Below are 25,008 nucleotides of genomic sequence, written 5' to 3'. Positions count from 1 at the left end.
CACACACACACACACATACACACACACACACACACACACACACACACACACATACACACACACTGTGTTAGTCTACATGTCGCTGTGAAGTTGGATCATACTATAGAGGTGTGTCATTCACTGTCAAAACTAGATTTGATTTGACATCTGAGAGATTGGCTGAGGTGACTGGGGTTAGAGTATGTCAGAGTTACCGCTAAAGGTTTTATCTTGTGAGAAGGAATGGGGAATTCAATTAAGTGATTGTCTTTGTTGTGTTTCTTACTGTTTTCTTTCTTTAAAAAACAAACAAAAGGAGATCGGAATACCAATCTGACAGCCTGTGTGTTTGGACTGTTAGCTGTGGGGAGTAATAGGTTACTGTGTGGCGTGTGTTTGCAATGGTGAAACTGGGGAGTAATACTGTGTGTGTGTGTGGTGTCTAGTTGTACTGGTGTAACCTGTGGGGAGTAATACTGTGTGTGTGGTGTCTAGTTGTACTGGTGTAACCTGTGGGGAGTAATACTGTGTGTGGTGTCTAGTTGTACTGGTGTAATCTGTGGAGAGTAATACTGTGTGTGTGTGGTGTCTAGTTGTACTGGTGTAATCTGTGGGGAATAATACTGTGTGTGTGGTGTCTAGTTGTACTGGGGTAACCTGTGGGGAATAATACTGTGTGTGTGTGGTGTCTAGTTGTACTGGTGTAACCTGTGGGGAGTAATACTGTGTGTGGTGTCTAGTTGTACTGGGGTAACCTGTGGGGAATAATACTGTGTGTGTGGTGTCTAGTTGTACTGGGGTAACCTGTGGGGAGTAATACTGTGTGTGGTGTCTAGTTGTACTGGGGTAACCTGTGGGGAATAATACTGTGTGTGTGGTGTCTAGTTGTACTGGTGTAACCTGTGGGGAATAATACTGTGTGTGTGGTGTCTAGTTGTACTGGTGTAACCTGTGGGGAGTAATACTGTGTGTGTGTGGTGTCTAGTTGTACTGGTGTAATCTGTGGGGAGTAATACTGTGTGTGTGGTGTCTAGTTGTACTGGTGTAACCTGTGGGGAGTAATACTGTGTGTGTGTGGTGTCTAGTTGTACTGGTGTAATCTGTGGGGAGTAATACTGTGTGTGTGTGGTGTCTAGTTGTACTGGTGTAACCTGTGGGGAGTAATACTGTGTGTGTGGTGTCTAGTTGTACTGGGGTAACCTGTGGAGAATAATACTGTGTGTGTGGTGTCTAGTTGTACTGGGGTAACCTGTGGGGAGTAATACTGTGTGTGTGTGGTGTCTAGTTGTACTGGTGTAATCTGTGGGGAGTAATACTGTGTGTGTGGTGTCTAGTTGTACTGGTGTAATCTGTGGGGAGTAATACTGTGTGTGTGGTGTCTAGTTGTACTGGTGTAACCTGTGGGGAGTAATACTGTGTGTGTGTGTGGTGTCTAGTTGTACTGGTGTAATCTGTGGGGAGTAATACTGTGTGTGTGTGGTGTCTAGTTGTACTGGGGTAACCTGTGGAGAGTAATGCTGTGTGTGTGTGGTGTCTAGTTGTACTGGTGTAACCTGTGGGGAATAATACTGTGTGTGGTGTCTAGTTGTACTGGGGTAACCTGTGGGGAATAATACTGTGTGTGTGGTGTCTAGTTGTACTGGGGTAACCTGTGGGGAATAAAACTGTGTGTGTGGTGTCTAGTTGTACTGGGGTAACCTGTGGGGAGTAATACTGTGTGTGTGGTGTCTAGTTGTACTGGTGTAATCTGTGGAGAGTAATACTGTGTGTGTGTGGTGTCTAGTTGTACTGGGGTAACCTGTGGGGAGTAATACTGTGTGTGTGTGGTGTCTAGTTGTACTGGGGTAACCTGTGGAGAGTAATACTGTGTGTGTGTGGTGTCTAGTTGTACTGGGGTAACCTGTGGAGAGTAATACTGTGTGTGTGTGGTGTCTAGTTGTACTGGGGTAACCTGTGGGGAATAATACTGTGTGTGTGGTGTCTAGTTGTACTGGTGTAACCTGTGGGGAATAAAACTGTGTGTGTGGTGTCTAGTTGTACTGGGGTAACCTGTGGGGAGTAACACTGTGTGTGTGGTGTCTAGTTGTACTGGGGTAACCTGTGGGGAGTAATACTGTGTGTGTGGTGTCTAGTTGTACTGGGGTAACCTGTGGGGAGTAATACTGTGTGTGTGGTGTCTAGTTGTACTGGTGTAATCTGTGGGGAGTAATACTGTGTGTGTGGTGTCTAGTTGTACTGGTGTAATCTGTGGAGAGTAATACCGTGTGTGTGTGTGGTGTCTAGTTGTACTGGTGTAATCTGTGGGGAGTAATACTGTGTGTGTGGTGTCTAGTTGTACTGGTGTAATCTGTGGGGAGTAATACTGTGTGTGTGGTGTCTAGTTGTACTGGTGTAACCTGTGGGGAATAATACTGTGTGTGGTGTCTAGTTGTACTGGTGTGACCTGTGGGGAGTAATACTGTGTGTGTTTGCAGTAGTGTAATGGTTACCCTGTGATTCTGTGGTGTGATGCGGGTGGCTCCGTGTGGGTGTGTGTTAGTCTGCATGCAGACACGACCCCGGTGTGGGAGAGGCCATCAGGGCTCAGTGCAGCAATCTCGCTCTCCAGATAGAGTCCATCTCACCAGTCACCACGGCGACCAAAAACGCTACTCGCTGTTCTCCCATGAGCCCCGGGGCATCCTACTGAGAACCAGTCACATGACGCGAGTCCCTGTCGAAATGCACTGCCCTGCACTGATGGTATTGACATATATATATATTTTTTTTATTTAAATTTTATTTCACCTTTATTTAACCAGGTAGGCAAGTTGAGAACAAGTTCTCATTTACAATTGCGACCTGGCCAAGATAAAGCAAAGCAGTTCGACACATACAACAACACAGAGTTACACATGGAGTAAAACAAACATACAGTCAATAATACAGTAGAAAAATAAGTCTATATACAATGTGAGCAAATGAGGTGAAATAAGGGAGGTAAAGGCAAAAAAAGGCCATGGTGGCGAAGTAAATACAAGATAGCAAGTAAAACACTGGAATGGTAGATTTGTAGTGGAAGAAAGTGCAAAGTAGAAATAGAAATAATGGGGTGCAAAGGAGCAAAATAAATAAATATATAAATAAATACAGTAGGGGAAGAGGTAGTTGTTTTGGGCTAAATTATAGATGGGCTATGTACAGGTGCAGTAATCTGTGAGCTGCTCTGACAGCTGGTGCTTAAAGCTAGTGAGGGAGATAAGTGTTTCCAGTTTCAGAGATTTTTGTAGTTCGTTCCAGTCATTGGCAGCAGAGAACTGGAAGGAGAGGCGGCCGAAGGAGGAATTGGCTTTGGGGGTGACCAGAGAGATATATACATATATGGTAGGACTGGTATTATTGCTATTGCTAATGCCATCCCTTTTGTTCTTAGCTAAACTCTTACCACAGTAAAGACCTCAACTGATACAAGCAGTCATCAACTTTCTTCTACAGATCCCCCCCACGGTTTTACGTGTATTTGTCACTGTTATACCAATCACACACACACACACACACACACACACACACACACACACACACACACACACACACACACACACACACACACACACACACACACACACACACACACACACACACACACAAACAATTATTGCATCACTGCTTTTTGAATCTGTCTGTACCAGTCTGAACTTGTGAATTTTTTTCTCAAGGTTTTAATTATTGGGTACTAAGAGGTGTTTGCAGCTTTGTTTCAGCTTGTCCCTTTGGACAAGATGTTGTTGTGGTTATGGGGTCCTTTCACTAGGGAGGGGCTAGAGTAACCCAGACAACAAAAAACTGTCTGTCTTGAGCTTTCGCTAGCAAACTTGTGTTGAATGGGTCCAGCCCTCTAGCGAATTTGCAACATTATCGAACTGGGTCCAGCCCTCTAGCGAATTTGCAACATTATCGAACTGGGTCCAGCCCTCTAGCGAACTTGCAACATTATCGAACTGGGTCCAGCCCGCTAGCGAACTTGCAACATTATTGACTGGGTCCAGCCCGCTAGCGAACTTGCAACATTATCGAACTGGGTCCAGCCCTCTAGCGAATTTGCAACATTATTGACTGGGTCCAGCCCTCTAGCGAACTTGCAACATTATCGAACTGGGTCCAGCCCTCTAGCGAACTTGCAACATTATCGAACTGGGTCCAGCCCGCTAGCGAACTTGCAACATTATCGAACTGGGTCCAGCCCGCTAGCGAACTTGCAACATTATTGACTGGGTCCAGCCCGCTAGCGAACTTGCAACATTATTGACTGGGTCCAGCCCGCTAGCGAACTTGCAACATTATTGACTGGGTCCAGCCCGCTAGCGAACTTGCAACATTATCGAACTGGGTCCAGCCCTCTAGCGAATTTGCAACATTATCGAACTGGGTCCAGCCCGCTAGCGAACTTGCAACATTATCGAACTGGGTCCAGCCCGCTAGCGAACTTGCAACATTATTGACTGGGTCCAGCCCGCTAGCGAACTTGCAACATTATCGACTGGGTCCAGCCTGCTAGCGAACTTGCAGCATTATCGACTGGGTCCAGTCTGCTAGCGAACTTGCAGCATTATCGACTGGGTCCAGTCTGCTAGCGAACTTGCAACATTATCGACTGGGTCCAGTCTTCTAGCGAACTTGCAACATTATCAACTGGGTCCAGCCTGCTAGCAAATTTGCAACATTGTTTCAACTGGACCCTCACAGTTTCCATCGCCGATGAGTTCAGAACAGACACAGCTCTATTTGGGTCCTGTATGTTAGCCCCTTTTCAGGGGTCCCGACTTTTCTTTTTAGATAAAAGGTACATTTTTCAGCAAGACGCATCAATTAATTCAGGCTATAAGAGTGTAGGCCTAATGACAATCGCAGAATGACATCACACTTTTTAGTGTTTTGTAATAGGTGTGTCTTTCCCTTCATCAAATGGCAGGTGCACAGTGCACTGTTTGGATTATTTTGGAGTGGACCAACATGTGCTGGTAGCATACTTTTTGAAGTGATTTGTTAGACAATCAGATGAAAACATCTTGACTAGTTGTGTTCATGCCACATTTAAAGGTAATCCATGTTGCCTGTTAAAGCACATGTCTTTGCTATTAGGCCCATAATTTTTTTTTTGTGCAGGTGCAAGAGTACGCACAAATAGGTGCGGGAATGTGTTGCTGTGAAAAAGTCCTGTGAAACAAAAATAGATCCCTGAATGTCACGGTATAATTTGCACTCTACACACACACACACACACACACACACACACACACACACACACACACACACACACACACACACACACACACACACCCTGGAGAGAGTCAGTGGAATGGGCAGAGAGAAAGAGAGGGATGGAGAAGAGGGACACTACAGAGAGTGAAATGGAGCGGAAGAAACATAGCTCTTTAGAGTATGGACATTTCTACTCAATATTTTTAAGTGGGGGTTTGCCTGCTTTAGCATTCTGATGGTTTTATAAACATGGATGATGATGACATATGCATTCAGTGTAAAAATGATACTGATTTGAATGCCATATCAGTTACATTTCTCCATATTCATCTCCATTCCAAATGAACGGGGCTATATCTGTGACACACTCCTCTCGTTGCATCTTTCTTACGCGCCATACCTCTCTCCATCTCTCCCCTCTTTCTCTCACTTGCTCGCTTGCTCTCTTCTCCTCTCTCATCTCCTGTCCTCTCTCCTCTTTTTGCCTTGTGCTCAGGCTCTCTCATTCTCTAATTTATTTATATTTTCTCTCTTTCAATCTGCCTTATCCATTCTCTGCATCATCCATTCTCTTTCCTTCTCCCTTTCCCCCTCTCTCTTTCTCTCTCTCTTTCTCTCTCTCTCTCGTCCACTCTCTCTCGTCCTCTCTCGCTCTCTCTCTCTCGTCTTGGAGACAGTGCTGTGCTGCTCCCTGTCACTCTGCTCAGTTTACGGGCTCTGCTCTGCTCTCCCGTGCTGTGCTGCTCTCCTCTCCTTTCCTCCTCTCCTTTTTGCTGCTCTCTTCTCTCCTCTTTCTCCATATCCTTTTCTTTGTTTTTTACTCTGTTCTGGAACGTATGCTCCGGGTGGACTGGCAGACTGGGATACTGGGATACCACAGGTGGAGAGAGGGCTGGATGCTCCAGGCATTCAGAACTCGGCCATCGGACCCTTTGGATCTGTGGGGAGGGGAGGGAGGGGTGGGGGAGAGGGAGAGTGGAAGGAGGGCACCCAGGTGAAGGAAGGGCTGAGCTGCCGGGGGACCAAGACGAAGGTGGTGGTCTGGTGTTAGGGGTCATGCTCTGCCGGGATCTGAGTTGTTCTATTTGGCCGGAGACTCTGCTGCTTTGCCCCCTCCAAAGGGCTCTTTTCTTGGAAAAGCCGGGCGGGAGGAGCGGGAACCATGAACCAGCAGCTGGATGCTCCGCGGCCAATCAACTGGACCATTAGGAAACTGTGCGCTGCAGCCTTCCTACCATCTGTACGCCTGCTCAAGGTATGGGTACCAGAGTGGTCTGGGATGGGGAGGGCGAGAGAGGGAGGTGGAGGAGATATGGGACAGTGAATGGAGAGGGATTAGGAGCAGAGGAAGAAGAAGGGGAGGTTGATATTGACTTAAGGTGGGTAGTTAGGAATTCTTTTTTCTCCATTCGGTATACAGGTAACTGCTGAAGCCACACGGGAATATCCTGGTCCCAGATCTGTTTGTGCTGTCTTACCAATTCCTATTTGGTCATTGACAAGATGGCCCAAACAGATCTGGGACCAGGCTGACACAGGATGGGGCTGTGAGGAAGAAAGGCCAGCAGAGGATTATACTGTGACTGTTTGGTGAAGATATCTGAGCAGTTAGGTTCAGATGGTATTATAGCCAATCCACACCTTCCTGTTTTCTGTCTGACAAGTGTTTTATTCCTGGATGTGACTTCCCTGAGGTTATCCTTGTTGGGTGCAAGAGACCATACTGTAACCAGCCTTCTCTGCATTGGGCTGTGTGCGTGCACTGAATGTGCACATGCGTGTGTCCAGTGTATGAGGGGCAGTGAGAAAATGTATGAGGAAATGTATTGGTTGTCACAGGATATTTATAGACCTGGTTATAAGCTGGTTTTATTCACTGTCTGGTATAAACATATTACAGGCTGTTAATAACCAGGCATTTGATACACAACATATTACAGGCTGTTAATAACCCGGCATTTGTTAATAACCCGGTGTGTGTGTGTTAAGCATTTGCATGTGTATGGCTCAAATAGATCTGTGTGGGTGTCCCCATATGAGGCCCTTTGATGCTACAGCCAAACTCTTGGACCTCATATCTCTCCCCCACACAAGCACCTTCACCTTCTTTCAACATATTTTAGAACAAATAGGGAATTATTTAAGAAATTTGCAAGGGTGCCATTATATTTGGCCACAATGTCTATTCAGAAATCAGTGCTGTTGGACTTTTCAGTGCTGAGAGACGGAGGTGGTCACTGCTGTTATGATGTCCACGGAGGTCCTTTCTCAGTGGTTGTAGATGGCTTTTGGCATCCACTGCTTGACACTCTTTGCTCATGATGAAACAATGGTTAGAGGTTGTGATTAGAAATATTGGTTGTGCTTATTTGGAAGTCATTCACTAGAACACAGCTCTTCTGTATAGTAGTGCTTAATGTAGATAAATCATTGGTAACTTCACATTCCCTCAGATTCCAATAGTCCCATCATGTCACAGCCACAGTCACACCTCTAAATGTCACACTCACACTCCAACCTGCTGACACACCATGGCCAAGTGTTGATTGGTCGGCACAGTTAATCAAAAAGCCATTACCACTCTCACCATGTGTTGCTACGGTAACAGCCCACCATGTGCCCTTTCACAGCCTGGGAGAGTAGCAGAGTGGATGATGTGGATTAGGTAGGTGACACACAGATACAAACCGATCGATTAAAGATTGATCATCTTGGGAACGTCAGGGGTTTTAACCTCACGGAGATCCTACTGGATCAACTGTAGGTCACCTGATCCTTTTCAAGGACAGCAGGTTACTTGGTTTGACAGATTAAATTCCCTGGTGTTTGATTGGTGCTGTTATTGACCAATCATGGTACGTCTTCTAACCCAATTGTTCTCTTTGCCAGCACCCTTACCCACATGGATTTACAGATCATTCAGAATAAGGATGAATGTCTGCCAGGGTGGATGTGAACAGTGAAAATAAAGTGTTGGACACATGGAGCCAGCGTGCGATGGTAATTCACTGAGTCTGTGCCATGATTCATTCCTGAGACATACTGGCAATGAATCAAGTTCTCTGGCAGGTGTTTTCAACAAGTAATTAAATCCCCCATTATGACAGAGTTTCCTCTCGACCTTTCAAATGACAAGCAATTGGTCAAGTGTCGGCCCCCAAGAGAATAATGTTTCCATTATGGAGGGAAATAAGTGTTTGCTGAATTGGTGACTGAAATGATATAGCCTAGAGAGGAAACACCCATTAATGTAAGCTGCTGGACAGCCCTCTCTTGAGCAATCACAATATTTTCATCTCACGCTTTTTGGCATATTCTTTGGCTTATCGTTACAGATTACTTTTTGCTGAAAGAAAAAAGTGTGACATACAAAAAGACAATTGCCCTGAAACTGAATACCTGTCTCCTTCAATCTGCCGTTGCTATTATATTCTTCCTTTTTCTATATTTCGGATTTCAGCACTTTCCTCTCCTCTTTGTATCCCTTCTTCCTCTGTCCCTCTTCTGGGAGAGGTTTTTCTTGGCACCTTTCTCATCCTCTCTGTTTCCTCTCCCTCTGTAGGAGAGAGACTCAGATAGTGAGTGTATTATTCATTACTGAATTGTTTTCATGCCCCCTGGAGTTGCACAAGAAGTGTGAAATGCTCTCCTTTTACTCTCTCTCTCTCTCTCTCTCTCTCTCTCTCTCTCTCTCTCTCTCTCTCTCCTCTCTCTCTCTCATCATGCATGTATATGAAGCCTTCCAATGCCAATTTTAATGCTCCATCTTATGCAGAGTGCATGGAAGGGAGAGACCGCCAAAGAATACATTTGAATACCACAGTAGCAGTTATGTAGCTATAGCTCCTAGGGTGAGAAAATGGAACTGCAGAATAGTCTTATACAACAGCTCCGGTGTCTATCATTCTCATGTGCTATTTTTACACTGTTCATATACAAATGCACGTATATACTCTGTGTTATCTATAGGTGGCGCTCTTACTGAGTTGGTATTTGGAGTGGATGGCCTCTACAGTTTAAGTTAACCTTAGACAGACTGATCAGTTCAGGGGAGAAGGGTGTCCAAGAAATAGACAATTTGCCAATTATTGTAAACAGTTTTGGAATAGCTGTCGAGAATTCTGCATTGTTGTTGATTTTGTTGTGGACTTGGTTGTGCTCTAAACCCAGCTAACAATTTGTGGTTACCCTAAATTCTCAGAACGTTTGCAGGGATGTTTTGAGAATGTTGTAATATTATAAAGTTTTCTAAAAGTTCGCCCGAAAGTTTGACAGAGGTTCCCTCGGATGTTCCTATGACATGGCTATAATGTTTTCTCAATGAGCGTTTGATTAACACATTCTAAAAACGTCAAAAACAAACATTCTCCAAATGTTCTTGTAACCATTATGGCATGTACTTCTACTAATGTTTATCATATAATATTACCCTGGGACATTTTTGTTTTATATTCATGGGATCTTGTCAAGCTAGTTGGAAACCAAATTGGGACCCAATTGGAACGTTACCTAAAGTTGTAGGAATGTTCACCGTTTGCTGTGATTGTTTAATTCTTAAAAATTGCTGTCTCAAATAGGTTGGGTAACGTACAATGCCTTCGGAAAGTATTCAGACCCCTTGACTTTTTCCACATTTTGTTACATTACAGCCTCATTCTAAAATGGATGAAAAAATTAAAATCCTCAGCAATCTACACACAATACCCCATAATGACAAAGCAAAAACAGGTTTTCAGAAATTTTTGCAAATGTATTAAACCAAAAAAAACAGAAAACCTTAATTACATAAGTATTCAGACCCTTTGCTATAAGACTCGAATTTCAGCTCAGGTGCATCCTGTTTCCATTGATCATCCTTGAGATGTTTCTACAACTTGATTGGAGTCCACCTGTGGTAAATTGTCTATATAAGGTCCCACAGTTGACAGTGCATGTCAGAGCAAAAACCAATTCATGAGGTTGAAGGAATTGTCCGTAGAGCTCCGAGACAGGATTGTGTAGAGGCACAGATCTGGGGAAGGGCACCAAAACATTTCTGCAGCATTGAAGGTCCCCAAGAACACAGTGACCTCCATCATTCTTAAATGGAAGAAGTTTAGAACCACCAAGACTCTTCCTAGACCTGGCTGCACGGCCAAACTGAGCAATTGGGGGAGAAGGGCCTTGGTCAGGGGGGTGATCAAGAACCCGATGGTCAGTCTGACAGAGCTCCAGAGTTCCACTGCGGAGATGGGAGAACCTTCCAGAAGGACAACCATCTCTGCAGCACTCCACCAATCAGGCTTTTATGGTAGAGTGGCCAGACGGAAGCCACTCCTCAGTAAAAGGAACATGACAGCCCACTTGCCAAAAGGCACCTAAAGGACTCTCAGACCATGAGAAACAAGATTCTCTGGTCTGATGAAACAAAGATTGAACTCTTTGGCCTGAATGCCAAGTGTCACATCTGGAGGAAACCTGACACCATCCCTATGGTGAAGCATGATGGTGGCAGCATCATGCTGTGGGGATGTTTTTCAGTGGTAGGGACTGGGAGACTAGTCAGGATCAAGGCAAAGATGAACGGAGTAAAGTACAGAGGGATCATTGATGAAAACCTGCTCCAGAACGCTCAGGACCTCATACTGGGGCGAAGGTTCACCTTCCAACAGGAGAATGACACTAAGCACACAGCCAAGACAATGCAGGAGTGGCTTCGGGACAAGTCTCTGAATGTCCTTGAGTGGGCCAGCCAGAGCCTGGACTTGAACCTGATCGAACATCTCTGGAGAGATCTGAAAATAGGTTTGCAGCAATGTTCCCCATTCAACCTGATAGAGCTTGAGAGGATCTACAGAGAAGAATGGGAGAAACTCCCCAAATACAGGTGTGCCAAGCTTGTAGCATCAAACCCAAGAAGACTCGATGCTGTAATCGCTGCCAAATGTGCTTCAAGAAAGTACTGAGTAAAGGGTCTGAATACTTATGCAAATGTGATATTTCCGTTTTCTATTTTTTATAAATTAGCAAAAATGTCAGAAAACCTTTGTCATTATGGGGTATTGTGTGTAGGTTGATGAGAAAAAGAAACAACACTTTCTGAATGCACTGTAGTTAAAAATAGAAAAATGACTGATATGTGTGTTAGTCCTTTTCGCTCTAGGCTTAACAGTAATCTGTATACTGCATACATCAGGGTTAAATCAAGTAAATTAATAGGTTGGGCTGAAGCCTCTGCTGCGGATTTCTTGACTGCTGCACAGAACAAATGTTGTACTTCATTACCAACCCAGATTAATCATTTAGATTGTGAGAGGGATTGTTTCAATTCTAGTGGCTTTTGGAAAACTAGTGATTATCACATTCAATTAGCCATGTTGCGTGATACTGACACGAGTCACATTGCACGTTATGTTCTCTCTGTTTGTGGTCCGAGGACACTCACAACAGTGTCATTTCTGAGTCAGAGCAATCTATTTGTAAAATGCTTGGAGTGAAGGATGCTTTACTACACTATGTCTGGTGCTCACATTTAACACTGCACACTTTTTCTGTTTTGGATGGAGGTTTAATTAACCACAGAATATCTCGCTATATCAGTCTTTCTCCTCATCTCATTGGAGTAGCCTATTCCTTCATCTCTTTCGCTCACTCTCTCTCTTGCCTTCCTCGACACGTCCATGTTCTTATAACCTAAATAAGTAAGTGCAAATGAGAAATGGTATTTGAAAGTCAGTGAAGCGAGAGTCCTACAGGTGTGAACTTAGCTAGGGTATGTGAACAGAGGACATGTAATCATGGAAACCCTGAGGGAACGTCTCTAACTTTGTGCACTTTGGTGTGTAAACACACTTCAGCCTACTCCAGGAGCTTTGGAAAGCTTTCACCTTTATGTCTAAATTAATCAAACGCTACACGCATGAAATTACAATTAAGACATTATTTCACTAACTAGGCAAGCGAAGAACACAAGCTCGCAATTAAGACCTCAGTTGTTTGTTTTCACTCTCAGACATGTATTTCCCGTTGGCATGGCTCCCACTAGGCATCTGAAATGAAAGGGCCCGTTCTCAGACAGTATTTGCTTTCAGATTTGAAACGCTTTCTGAGAAAACAAAGTAATAGTTGGAAATAAACCGTCTAAATAAGATGTCTTGCCACTTAAATATGGGCCTACTGTAGCTGTGTTTTGTCTCTATTTCCAGTGCTGTATATCACCTGTCTACCATGCTTCAAAAACCTCCAAAACAGCAGCATGGTAAAGATGCTTGCTATTGGGGCACTGAGGAGGGGCCTGGGCCCGATGCTTGGCGAACCATAATAACCCCAGTGTGCGCATGTTCAAATCCCACTCCTCTGCTCCTGGAAGAAAGTCATTTTCAAACCCTGGCCCACGCTCCCTCTACACTCTTAGAAAAAAGGCTTCCAAAAGGATTCTTTGGCTGTCCCCATAGGAGAACCCTTTTTGGTTCTAGGTAGAACCTTTTTGGTTCCTTGTAAAACCCTCTGTGGAAAGGGTTCTACATGGAGCCAAAAAGGGTTCTTCCAATGGTTATCCTATGGGGACAGTCAAATAACCTTTTTAGGTTCTAGATAGCAATTTGTTTTTCTAAAAGTGTACCAACCCACCCCCACTCCAACCCCTAGCCCATTATCATGACAACATCCATGACATCAACAGATTTATGTCTCTCTGTGTGGACCTTTGACCTCCCAGACTGTCTCTCTGTTTGGACCTTTGACCCTCAGGACTGTCTCTCTGTGTGGACCTTTGACCCCCAGGACTGTCTCTCTGTTTGGACCTTTGACCCTCAGGACTGTCTCTCTGTGTGGACCTTTGACCCCCAGGACTGTCTCTCTGTGTGGACCTTTGACCCCCAGATCTGTCTCTCTGTGTGGACCTTTGACCCCCAGGACTGTCTCTCTGTGTGGACCTTTGACACCCAGGACTGTCTCTCTGTGTGGACCTTTGACCCCCAGGACTGTCTCTCTGTGTGGACCTTTGACCCCCAGGACTCTCTCTCTGTGTGGACCTTTGACACCCAGGACTGTCTCTCTGTGTGGACCTTTGACCCCCAGGACTGTCTCTCTGTGTGGAACTTTGACCCCCAGGACTCTCTCTCTGCGTGGACCTTTGACCCCCAGAACTTTGTCTATGCTGCCGTCAGTCAGCGGGTGGAAGTTATGGGTCTTTCTTGGGATGGAAGACAATTTGATTATGTATAGGGAGGAAGTCATGTATCTGCCGCCAGAGCTGTGATTTATGGAGTCTCAGTAGACAGTTCAACATGTAGTACGGTACCCATGTAGTACGGTATCCAGTTAGAATAAAATGTATGTGTGTTTGTTCTCGAATGTGTGTGTGTATTTGTGTTGGGTGTGGGTGTGTGTGTGGTGCCTGCGTGCATGTTGTACGTACGTGCGTGAGTGTGTGTGGCTTGGTTGGCCACTGGTCCGTGGTCCCAGAAGTCATCGCCTCTTGTCATGGCTCTCTTATGCACCCTCTACACACACACACACACACACACACACACACACACACACACACACACACACACACACACACACACACCCTGTCCCCCTGTATTTCAACATGAGGTGAGCTGGCTGCTTGATGAAAGTAAATCTTGTAGAGGGAAAAGGTTTTGGTTGGGTGCACTGAGCATTATTAAATCTGTCTAATCGATTAGTCTAAGTGCTACCTTCTTACTGTGTGCTTAGAATGTGGAATGAGGCACTTTCACCTAGATGTAAGTATGTTGTGGGTGGGTGCCTTTGTGTGTGTGAATGTGTGCGTGTGCCAGGGTTTCCGTTATGAAAATGTGGCTCTAGATATTTGACCGGCAGCATTTTAGTTTGGGGCGGCAGTGGTTTAAAGCGTTGGGCCAGTAACCGAAAGGTTACTGGATCGAATCCCCGAGCTGATAAGGTAAAAATCTGTCGTTCTGCCCCTGAACAAGGCCATTAACCCACTGTTCCCTGGTAGGCTGTCATTGTAAATAAGAATTTGTTCTTAACTCACTTGCCTAGTTAAATAAAGGTTAAATCAAAAATTGACCAGACATTTGAGAAGTTTACCAGACCCATATGCATTGGGTGTGTAACCAGATGTGGGTGTGTAACCAGATTAGGGCGTCCACCCACGGTGCTCAGAATGACAGAAATAACATTTATATTATGGTAAATAATCTTAACAGAAAATGAAAGTCGAGGATGGAATGACGTGTTTCCTTACCGCGTACTTTGAAGATGTTAGAATAACTGTCCACATGTACTTTTCCTCAGCCAACAAGACGAGTAACAAACAGAAAATCACCAGCCTAATCATAGGAGGTGTGTGAGTTTCAGGTTTGGGGAAACACATTTCCACCATAAAAATGCACCTTCATAATAAAGCATTCCATGCATCATTACATTTGCAGACTTATGTAGATTTCATATTCATAATTTAGGCTAATAATATAAATCACTATTTGTAAAAATAAATACTGTTCAATGCATGGCTGAGGGCGTATAGAAATACCCCCCCCCCCCCCCCACTAAACAACTAATACAAAACAGGTGCATGCCTAACCTAGACCTAACCAACAGAAAGTGAAACAGAGGATCGGTGGCAGCTAGTAGGCCGGCGACGACGACCGCCTTATTTCAGTTTAGACAGGAGTGGGCTAATTAAGCTATATAATCTTGGCAATTTAATTCAATTTACTTAGGGAAAGCTTAGCTTCCCCTAGACTTATGGACGCGCCGCCTATGAGTCTATGCCAATCTACTATCCCCCATAGTAGAAAAGTTGACCTTTTCTATTCATCAGGAGAAAGAAATGGCCCAAACAGACTCTGGGACAGTTGTGGGACGACTAACTGAAGTTTATTTAGTGCTTTATCCGGGTAGCCGGAAAGTAGAGCATTGCAGTAGTCTAACCTAGAAGTGACAAAAGCGTGGATTAATTTTTCTGCATCATTTTTGGACAGAAAGTTTCTGATTTTTGCAACGTTACGTAGATCGAAAAAAGCTGTCCTTGAAACAGTCTTGATATGTTCGTCAAAAGAGAGATCAGGGTCCAGAGTATAGGGTGTATGACACCCTGGTGTGTACATAGGTTGTGTGTGAAACCCTGGTGTGTGCATAGGGTGTATGACACCCTGGTGTGTACATAGGTTGTGTGTGAAACCCTGGTGTGTGCATAGGGTGTATGACACCCTGGTGTGTACATAGGTTGTGTGTGAAACCCTGGTGTGTGCATAGGGTGTATGAAACCCTGGTGTGTGCATAGGGTGTATGATCTCTGGTGTGTACATAGGTTGTGTGTGAAACCCTGGTGTGTGCATAGGGTGTGTGAAACCCTGGTGTGTACATAGGTTGTGTGTGTGTATGAAACCCTGATGTGTGCATAGGGTGTGTATGAAACCCTGGTGTGTTCATAGGATGTGTGTGTGTATGAAACCCTGATGTGTGCATAGGGTGTATGAAACCCTGGTGTGTGCATAGGGTGTATGATCTCTGGTGTGTGCATAGGTTGTGTGTGAAACCCTGGTGTGTGCATAGGGTGTATGAAACCCTGGTGTGTGCATAGGGTGTATGAAACCCTGGTGTGTGCATAGGGTGTGTGAAACCCTGGTGTGTGCATAGGGTGTATGATCTCTGGTGTGTACATAGGTTGTGTGTGAAACCCTGGTGTGTACATAGGTTGTGTGTGAAACCCTGGTGTGTGCATAGGGTGTATGATCCCTGGTGTGTACATAGGTTGTGTGTGAAACCCTGGTGTGTGCATAGGATGTGTGTGAAACCCTGGTGTGTGCATAGGGTGTGTGTGTGTATGAAACCCTGGCGTGTGCATAGGGTGTGTGAAACACTGGCGTGTGGATAAGGTGTGTGTATGAAACTCTGGTGTGTGCATAAGGTGTGTGTAAAACCCTGGTGTGTGCATAGGGTGTGTATGTATGTCTTCTAGGGTGTGTTTATTCTTGAATGTTTAAATGTTGTTCGTGTTTGACATGCATGTTAGTGAGTGTGTGCATTCATAGCTTTCCCGTTGTCCATAGTCAAATCAATTAATCAATACAATTCTGTTTGATGATATATCTATGTTCATGTGATATATTACACTCAAGGCTGTTAGAATAACGAAGATGTCGAATAGCAAGAGGATAAGTAAAAAACTGTACACATGTCCAATTTACACTTTTAGCTTGTACCAAAGGCTGTTTGGTCTCTGGGTTATAAAACACCAAGAGCGAAGTCAAGTTGTATTGTGATTCTAGTCACAGAAAAGGGGTTTCGTTAGGTCTAATGAGACAAAGCCAAGTGCTTTTTAAGGAGTATTACCATTGGGGAATGTCATAATAGGACAAACGTTTAATTTCATCACTCTGGACAGCGTACAGTACGGGAAAAGTATGTACTTTAGCCTCTGTGTGGAATGACTCTGAATAGCCTTGGTCCTCTATGACAGGCTGGCCATTGGAAGTCTGATGGAGTCAGTGTTAATAATTCAGGAGTCTTTGGTAAGCTCAGAGTGAAACACTTAAGACCGGGACTAGTTCATGTCATGATCTGACTGCTGTAGACTGATTAAAAGGCTGGAAACGAAAAGGGAAACGGTGGCAACGTCTGCTAGCTGGCTCTGCTTCTTGACCCAGTTTAATTAACACTATAGCTCAACTGTGGGGGAGAGCTCGACTCGACTCCACGTACAGAGTATCATGCATCTATCATACAGTATCTAGGGGCCAGGAATGGGTTTTATCTAGGGGCCAGGAATGGGTTTTATCTAGGGGCCAGGAAGGGATTTTATCTAGGGGCCAGGAAGGGATTTTATCTAGGGGCAGGAAGGGATTTTATCTAGGGACCAGGAAGGGATTTTATCTAGGGGCCAGGAATGGGTTTTATCTAGGGGCCAGGAATGGGTTTTATCTAGGGGCAGGAAGGGATTTTATCTAGGGGCCAGGAATGGGTTTTATCTAGGGGCCAGGAATGGGTTTTATCTAGGGGCCAGGAATGGGTTTTATCTAGGGGCCAGGAAGGGATTTTATCTAGGGGCCAGGAAGGGGTTTTATCTAGGGGCCAGGAAGGGATTTTATCTAGGGGCCAGGAAGTGATTTTATCTAGGGGCCAGGAAGGTGTTTTATCTAGGGGCCAGGAAGGGATTGTATCTAGGGGCCAGGAAGGGATTGTATCTAGGGGCCAGGAAGGGATTTTATCTAGGGGCCAGGAAGGGGTTTTATCTAGGGGCCAGGAAGGGGGTTTTCAGTCTATAGATAGGGCCCATACAACCCTGTCCCTTTGTATCATGTCAATATCATGGTCATCTCTATTTCTATCTCTATTTGCTTTGCCACTCCCAGTGTTAGGAGCCTGGTTTAGTACTGCAGTGTGAAACCCAAAAGCAGAACACTGAGCCAGATGGGTTTTCAGTGTAAGGGGGTGTGAAAGAGAAAAGGATGTTTCTAGACAGACATACTTGGCTTTGATCTGAGAGAGCTTAGCAAAAAAGCAACCCTGCTCTCTCTCTCTCTCTCTCTCTCTCTCTCTTTGTCTTTCTCTCGCTCTCTCTCGCTTGCTCTCTCGCTCTCTCTCTTTGTCTTTGTCTCTCTCGCTCTCTCCCACTCTCTCTCTTTGTCTTTGTCTCGCTCTTTGTCTCTCTCGCTCTCGCTCTCTGTCTTTGTCTCTCTCTCACGCTTTCTCACTCTCTGTCTCTGTGTTTGTCTCTTTCGCTCTCTCTCTCTGTCTTTGTCTCTCTCTCTTTCTCGCTCTCTGTCTTTGTCTCTCTCTCTCGCTCTCTGTCTTTGTTTCTCTCTCGCTTTCTGTCTCTGTCTTTGTCTCTCTCGTCCTCTCTCGCTCTCTCTCGCTATCTGTCTTTGTCTATCTCTCGCTCTCTCGCTCCCTGTCTTTGTCTCGCTCTCTCTCTCTCTCTCTCTCTCGCTCTCTCTCACTCTCTGTCTTTGTCTCTCTCTCTCTCACTCTCTGTCTTTGTCTCTCTCTCATGCTCTCTCGCTCGCTGTCTCTGTCTTTGTCTCTCTCTCATGCTCTCTGTCTTTGTCTTTGTCTCTCTCTCTCTCTCTCTCTCTCTCTCTCTCTCTCGCTCTCTGTGTCTCTCTCTCGCTCTCTCTCGTTCTCTATCTCTGTCTTTGTCTCTCTCGCGCTCCCTCTCGCTCTCTCTCGCTCTCTGTCTCTGTCTTTCTTTCTCTCTCTCTCTCTCTCTCTCTCTCTCTCTCTCTCTCTCTCTCTCACGCTCTCTGTCTTTGTCTCTCTCGCGCTCTCTCTCACTCTCTCTCATTCTCTGTCTCTGTCTCTCTCTCGCGCTCTCTCTCGCTCTCTGTCTTTGTCTCTCTCTCGCTCTCTCTCGTTCTCTGTCTCTGTCTTTGTCTCTCTCTCGTGCTCTCTCTCGCTCTCTCTCACTCTCTGTCTCTGTCTTTGTCTCTCTCTCTCTCTCTCTCTCTCTCTCTCTCTCTCTCTCTCTCTCTCACGCTCTCTGTCTTTGTCTCTCTCGCGCTCTCTCTCACTCTCTCTCATTCTCTGTCTCTGTCTCTCTCTCGCGCTCTCTCTCGCTCTCTGTCTTTGTCTCTCTCTCGCTCTCTCTCGTTCTCTGTCTCTGTCTTTGTCTCTCTCTCGTGCTCTCTCTCGCTCTCTCTCGCTCTCTGTCTTTGTCTCTCTCTCGCTCTCTCTCGTTCTCTGTCTCTGTCTTTGTCTCTCTCTCGTGCTCTCTCTCGCTCTCTCTCGCTCTCTGTCTTTGTCTCTCTCTCGCTCTCTCTCGTTCTCTGTCTCTGTCTTTGTCTCTCTCTCGCTCTCTCTCGCTCTCTGTCTCTGTCTTTTTCTCTCTCGCACTCTCTCTCGGTCTCTCTCTCGCTCTCTCTCGTTCTCTGTCTGTCTTTGTCTCTCTCTCGCTCTCTGTCTCTGTCTTTGTCTCTCTCTCGCTCTCTCTCACTCTCGCTCTCTCTCTCGCTCTCTCTCACTTCTCTCGCTCTCTGTCTTTGTATTTGTCTCTCTCTCACTCTCTCTTTTTTTTCTGAGATTAAACACGCAAATCTCTTTAATGTCTAACATATGTTTGACTCTCCACATTAAGGCTACATGTCTATTTCTCTTCCTAGGTTCGCTCTTTCCCTTCCAAGGTCTTTCTACCCGTATATATCTCTCACATTCTGTCCATTCTGATTGCTAATAATATCCCACTGTGATTGATGTCACATACATCATATTACTCACGTGCTCTCGCACCCGTAAGTGCGCTAGAATGGTTTGAGATTGTTCTACCATGGCAACTATAGACATCCTCTGTTGGGTTTCCATCCTCACTTGTGTATATCCAGCTTAGAGTTTTTCAGACATTTTGACAATGTCAACCACAGAATTAGAAATTATATCCAGAATTGTAACTCTTTGATGACCAGTCCGCCTCAATTGTGTGCATGTTTGCATAGTGATCCAATGGACACAGATATTGTAGTCTTTTCTTCCTTCTTCCTTCACAGAAGCCTTGGATTACACAACTTGTAATCCAAGGCTTCTGTGAACTGTTTATAGGGAATCAATACCTTGGTCTTTTTTGGTCCCAAGCCTGTAGAATACCTGAAATCTCTCTCTCTCTCTCTCGCTCTCTCTCTCGCTCTCTCTCTCTCGCTCTCTATCTCTCTCTCGCTCTCTCGCTCGCTCTCTCTCGCTCTCTCTCGCACTCGCTCTCTCTCTCTCTCTCTCTCTCTCTCTCTCTCGCTCTCTCTCGCTCGCTCTCGCTCTCTCTAGCTCTCGCTCTCTCTCGCTCTCTCTCTGTCTTTCTCACCGCTCCAGCAAAGCGTATTGTCTTAGTGGTAATGGTTTCTCTCAGGTCATTAGCAGTGATTCCTGTAGAGCAGCTTTATTACTGTGCTGCTTCCTCCCATATATTTCCCAAATCGAACACACACACACACACACACACACACACACACACACACACACACACACACACACACACACACACACACACACACACACACACACACACACACACACACACACACACACACACACACACACACACACACACACACACACACACACACACACACACGAACACAACAATACAAACACCCTCAGTGCAGACCCCAGCTGGTTTTTGAAAGCTGTGTTGCAGTATTAAGCCTTCATTCTCCTTAAAAGCTGTTTTAAATAGTCTGCATACCTGTGTCAGAGCGTCCCTCTCAAGGATTAACAGAGAGCTGAGACGTTGTTCATTTTCTCTCACTCTTATCTCTTCTTCTGTTTGGGGAAATGGTGCGATAGGACAGACCATTTGGGAGTGCTGTCAATGACGATGTAGTTAACAGCACATGTTCATATCCGTGCGTCTGGTGTGTGTGTGTGTGTGTGTGTGTGTGTGTGTGTGTGTGTGTGTGTGTGTGTGTGTGTGTGTGTGTGTGTGTGTGTGTGTGTGTGTGAAACTGGCTCTCATGAGGACCGCCACAGGAAAGGAAGACCCAGAGTTACCTCTGCTGCAGAGAATAAGTTCATTAGAGTTTACCAGCTTTAGAAATTGCAGCCCAAATAAATGCTTAACAGAGTTTAAGTAACAGACACATATCAACATCAACTGTTCAGAGGAGACTGCGTGAATCACGGTTGAATTGCTGCAAAGAAACCACCACTAATGGACACCAATAATAAGAAGAGATTTGATTGGGCCAAGAAACATGAGCAATGGACATTAGACCAGTGGAAATCTGTTCTTTGGTCTGATGAGTCCAAATTGGAGATTTTTGGTTCCAACCGCCATGTCTTTGTGAGACACAGAGTAGGTGAACGGATGATCTCCGCGTGTGTGGTTCCCACCGTGAAGCATGGAGGAGGAGGTGTAAGGGTGTGGGGGTGCTTTGCTGGTGACACTGTTAGTGATATATTTAGAATTCAAGGCACACTTAACCAGCATGGCTACCACAGCATTCTGCAGCGATACGCCATCCCATTTGGTTTGCGCTTAGTGGGCTATTTCACCAAGAAGGAGAGTGATGGAGTGCTGCATCAGATGACCTGGCCTCCACAATCACCTGACCTCAACCCAATTGAGATAGTTTGGGATGAGTTGGATCGCAGAGTGAAGGAAAAGCAGCCAACAAGTGCTCAACATATGTGGGAACTCCTTCAAGACTGTTGGAAAAGCATTCCAGGTGAAGCTGGTTGAGAGAATACTAAGCGTGTGCAAAGCTGTCATCAAGGCAAAGGGTGGCTACTTGTAAGAATCTAAAATCTAAAATATATTTTGATTTGTTTAATACTTTTTTGGTTACTACATGATTTCATATGTGTTATTTCATAGTTTTGATGTCTTCACTATTATTCTATAATGTTGAAAATAGTTCAAATGAAGAAAAACCCTTGAATGAGTAAGTGTCCAAACTTATGACTGGTACTGTATGTGAGTGAGTGAGCAGAGCGAGAGAGAGACAGATGGTGTGGAGAAGGTAAATGAGATAGTGTGTCGTGAGTTATAGGCCTTGCATAAAAAAAATGAGTTGGTTTGTCTGTGTGTGCGTGAGTGAGACAGGGAGGTAAATGGGATATTGGAATGTGGAAAATTAAAGTGACTGCCGTGGAACACGGCTATTTCTGTCCCCTGTTCCTTCTCTTCCTGTTCTTTCCTCTTCTTTTCCCATCTATCCACCTCTTCAACTCTTCCATTCCCTCGTTCTCTCCCTCACATCTCTCTTCTCTTCTCTCTCTCTTTCCCTCTCTCACACCCTCTCTCTTTATCTCCACCTTTCTCTCTATGTTCCTCTCTTTCTCAATACAATTCAATTCAAAGGGTTTTATTGGCATGGGAAACTTATGTTTACATTGCCAAAGCAAGTGAAATAGATAATAAACAAAAGTGAAATAAACAATCAAATGAACAGTAAACATTACACTCACAAAGTTTCTAAATAATTACTATGTACAGTGTTGTAACAATGTGCAAATAGTTGAAGAAAAAAAGGAAAATAAACACATATGGGTTGTATTTACAATGGCGTTTGTTCTTCACTGGTTGACCTTTTCTTGTGGCAACAGGTCACAAATGTTGCTGCTGTGATGGCACACTGTGGTATTTATCCAATAGATATGGGAGTTTATCAAAATTGGATTTGTTTTCAAATTCTTGTGGGTCTGTGTAATCTGAGGCAAATATGTGTCTCTAATATGGTCAAACATCTGGCAGGAGGTTAGGAAGTGCAGCTCAGTTTCCACCTCATTTTGTGGGCAGTGTGCACATAGCCTGTCTTCTCTTGAGAGCCAGGTCTGCATACTGTATCTGTTCAAGGCTATGTTCACTGAGTCTGTACATAGTCACAGTGGTCAGGTATTCTGTTGAGGGCCAAATAGCATTCTAGTTTGCTCACTTTTTTTGTTAATTCTTTCCAGTGTGCCAAATAGTTATATTTTTGCTTTCTCAGAATTTGGTTGGGATTAATTGTGTTGCTGGCCTGGGGCTCTGTGGGGTCTATTTGTGTTTGTGAACAAAGCCCCAGAATCAGCTGGCTGAGGGGACTCCTCTCTAGGTTCATCTCTCTGTAGGTGAGGGCTCTGAGGGGACTCCTCTCTAGGTTCATCTCTCTGTAGGTGAGGGCTCTGAGGGGAGTCCTCTCTAGGTTCATCTCTCTGTAGGTGAGGGCTCTGAGGGGACTCCTCTCTACGTTCATCTCTCTGTAGGTGAGGGCTCTGAGGGGACTCCTCTCTAGGTTCATCTCTCTGTAGGTGAGGGCTCTGAGGGGACTCCTCTCTACGTTCATCTCTCTGTAGGTGAGGGCTCTGAGGGGACTCCTCTCTAGGTTCATCTCTCTGTAGGTGAGGGCTCTGAGGGGACTCTTCTCTAGGTTCATCTCTCTGTAGGTGAGGGCTCTGAGGGGACTCCTCTCTAGGTTCATCTCTCTGTAGGTGAGGGCTCTGAGGGGACTCCTCTCTAGGTTCATCTCTCTGTAGGTGAGGGCTCTGAGGGGACTCCTCTCTAGGTTCATCTCTCTGTAGGTGAGGGCTTTATGGTGGAATGTGTGGGCATCGCTTCTTTTTAGGTGGTTGTGAAATTTAACGTCTTCTTGGGTATGACGCTATTCTTCTTGGGTATGACGCTATTTGGGGAGCTTCTCCCATTCTTCTCTGCAGATCCTCTCAATCTTTGTCAGGTTGGATAGGGAGTGTCGCTGCACAGTTATTTTCAGGTCTCTCCAGAGACGTTTGATCGGGTTCAAATTCAGGCTCTGGCTGGGCCGCTCAAGGACATTCAGAGACTTGTCCACGAAGCCACTCCTGCATTGTCTTGGCTGTGTGCTTAGGGTCGTTGAACCTTTGCCCCAGTCTGAGGTCCTGAGCGCTCTGGAGCAGGTTTTCATCAAGGACCTCTCTGTACTTTGCTCCGTTCATCTTGATCCTGACTAGTCTCCCAGTCCCTGCCACTGAAAAACATCCCACAGCATTATTCTGCCACCACCATGCTTCACTGTAGGGATTGTACCAGGTTTCCTCCAGACGTGATGCTTGGCATTCATTTTTACATTTTTTTTTAAAACATTTTAGTCATTTAGCAGACGCTCTTATCCAGAGCGACTTACAGTAGTGAATGCATACATTTCATTTCATCGAGCCCACAACCCTGGCATTGCACACACCATGCTGGCGTTGCAAACACCATGCTCTACCAACTGAGCCACAGGGAAGGCCAAATAGTTCAATCTTGGTTTCATCGGACCAGAGAATCTTGTTTCTCATGGTCTGAGAGTCTTTCGGTGTCTTTTGGCAAACTCCAAGTGGGTTGTCATGTGCTTTTTACTGAGGAGTGGCTTCCGTCTGGCCACTCTACCATAAAGGCCTGATTGGTGGAGTGCTGCAGAGATGGTTGACCTTCTGGAAGGTTCTCCCATCTCCACAGAGGAGCTCTGTCAGAGTGACCATTGGGTTCTTGGTCACAACCCTGACCAAAGCCCTTCTCCCCCGATTGCTCAGTTTGGCCAGGCGGCCAGCTCTAGGAAGAGTCTTGCTGGTTCCAAACTTCTTCCATTTAATAATGATGGAGGCCACTGTCTTCTGGGGACCTTCAATGCTGCAGAATCTTTTTGGTACCCTTCCCCGAATCTGTGTCTCGACACAATCCTGTCTTGGAGCTCTATGGAAAATTCCTTCAACCTCATGGCTTGTTTTTTTCTCTGACATGCACTGTCAACTGGGTGACCTTATATAGACAGGTGTGTGCCTTTTCAAATCATGCCCAATTAATTGAATTTACCACAGGTGGACTCCAATCAAGTTGTAAAAACATCTCAAGGATGATCAATGGAAACAGGATGCACCTGAGCTCAATTTCGAGTCTCACAGCAAAAGCTCTGAATATTTATGTAAATAAGGTATTTCTGTTCATTTTCAATTAATGTGCCAACATTTCTAAAAACCTGTTTTCGCTTTGTCATTATGGGCTAGAGTTTCCTGATTAGCAAGAGGCAGTCTGTGTTTAGCTTCGTTGCTTATTAGAAACATAGTTTGAGATCATTGTGAAGGGATTTCGCCGGTGGTTGAATTGGGAATTGGGCTTCACAGGAAAATGTTGTCCAAGGTTAAAACAGTAACTGGACATGCATTCTAAGTGGTATGCTTGTGTGGATATTAGAACATACACTATATATTAAAGTTAGTGGATTAAAATGAGTAGATTCGGGCTAATTCAGCCACACCCGTTGCTGACAGGTGTATAAAATCGAGCACACAGTCCTCGGTTGCAACAATCACTGTTTCATGAAATGGGTTTCCATGGCTAAGTAGCCGCACAGTGTAACGTCTGCTTCCAAATCACCCTCTCAAACACATAGATCCCCT

The 25,008-nt window shown here is 45.1% G+C and overlaps 1 protein-coding gene across 4 annotated transcripts in view; it reads left to right on the top strand.

Moving 5' to 3' along the window:
• The first annotated feature begins 5,559 nt into the window (after positions 1-5,559).
• LOC106585358 (transient receptor potential cation channel subfamily M member 3) overlaps positions 5,560-25,008 on the top strand; it is a 168,627-nt gene continuing 149,178 nt past the window's right edge. For all 4 annotated transcript variants that reach the window (XM_014171467.2, XM_045706852.1, XM_014171466.2 and 1 more), the window contains exon 1: positions 5,560-6,472. In XM_014171467.2, the coding sequence (XP_014026942.1) occupies positions 6,380-6,472 (93 nt within the window). In that variant the 5' untranslated portion in view covers positions 5,560-6,379. The remainder of the gene's footprint in view (positions 6,473-25,008) is intronic.

This window comes from Salmo salar, chromosome 24 (genome assembly GCF_965601325.2).
Source record: "Salmo salar chromosome 24, fSalSal1, whole genome shotgun sequence".
Taxonomy (NCBI): Eukaryota; Metazoa; Chordata; class Actinopteri; order Salmoniformes; family Salmonidae; genus Salmo; species Salmo salar.
Note: the sequence above shows the minus strand (reverse complement) of the source record. Positions and strands in the feature narration are given on the sequence as shown.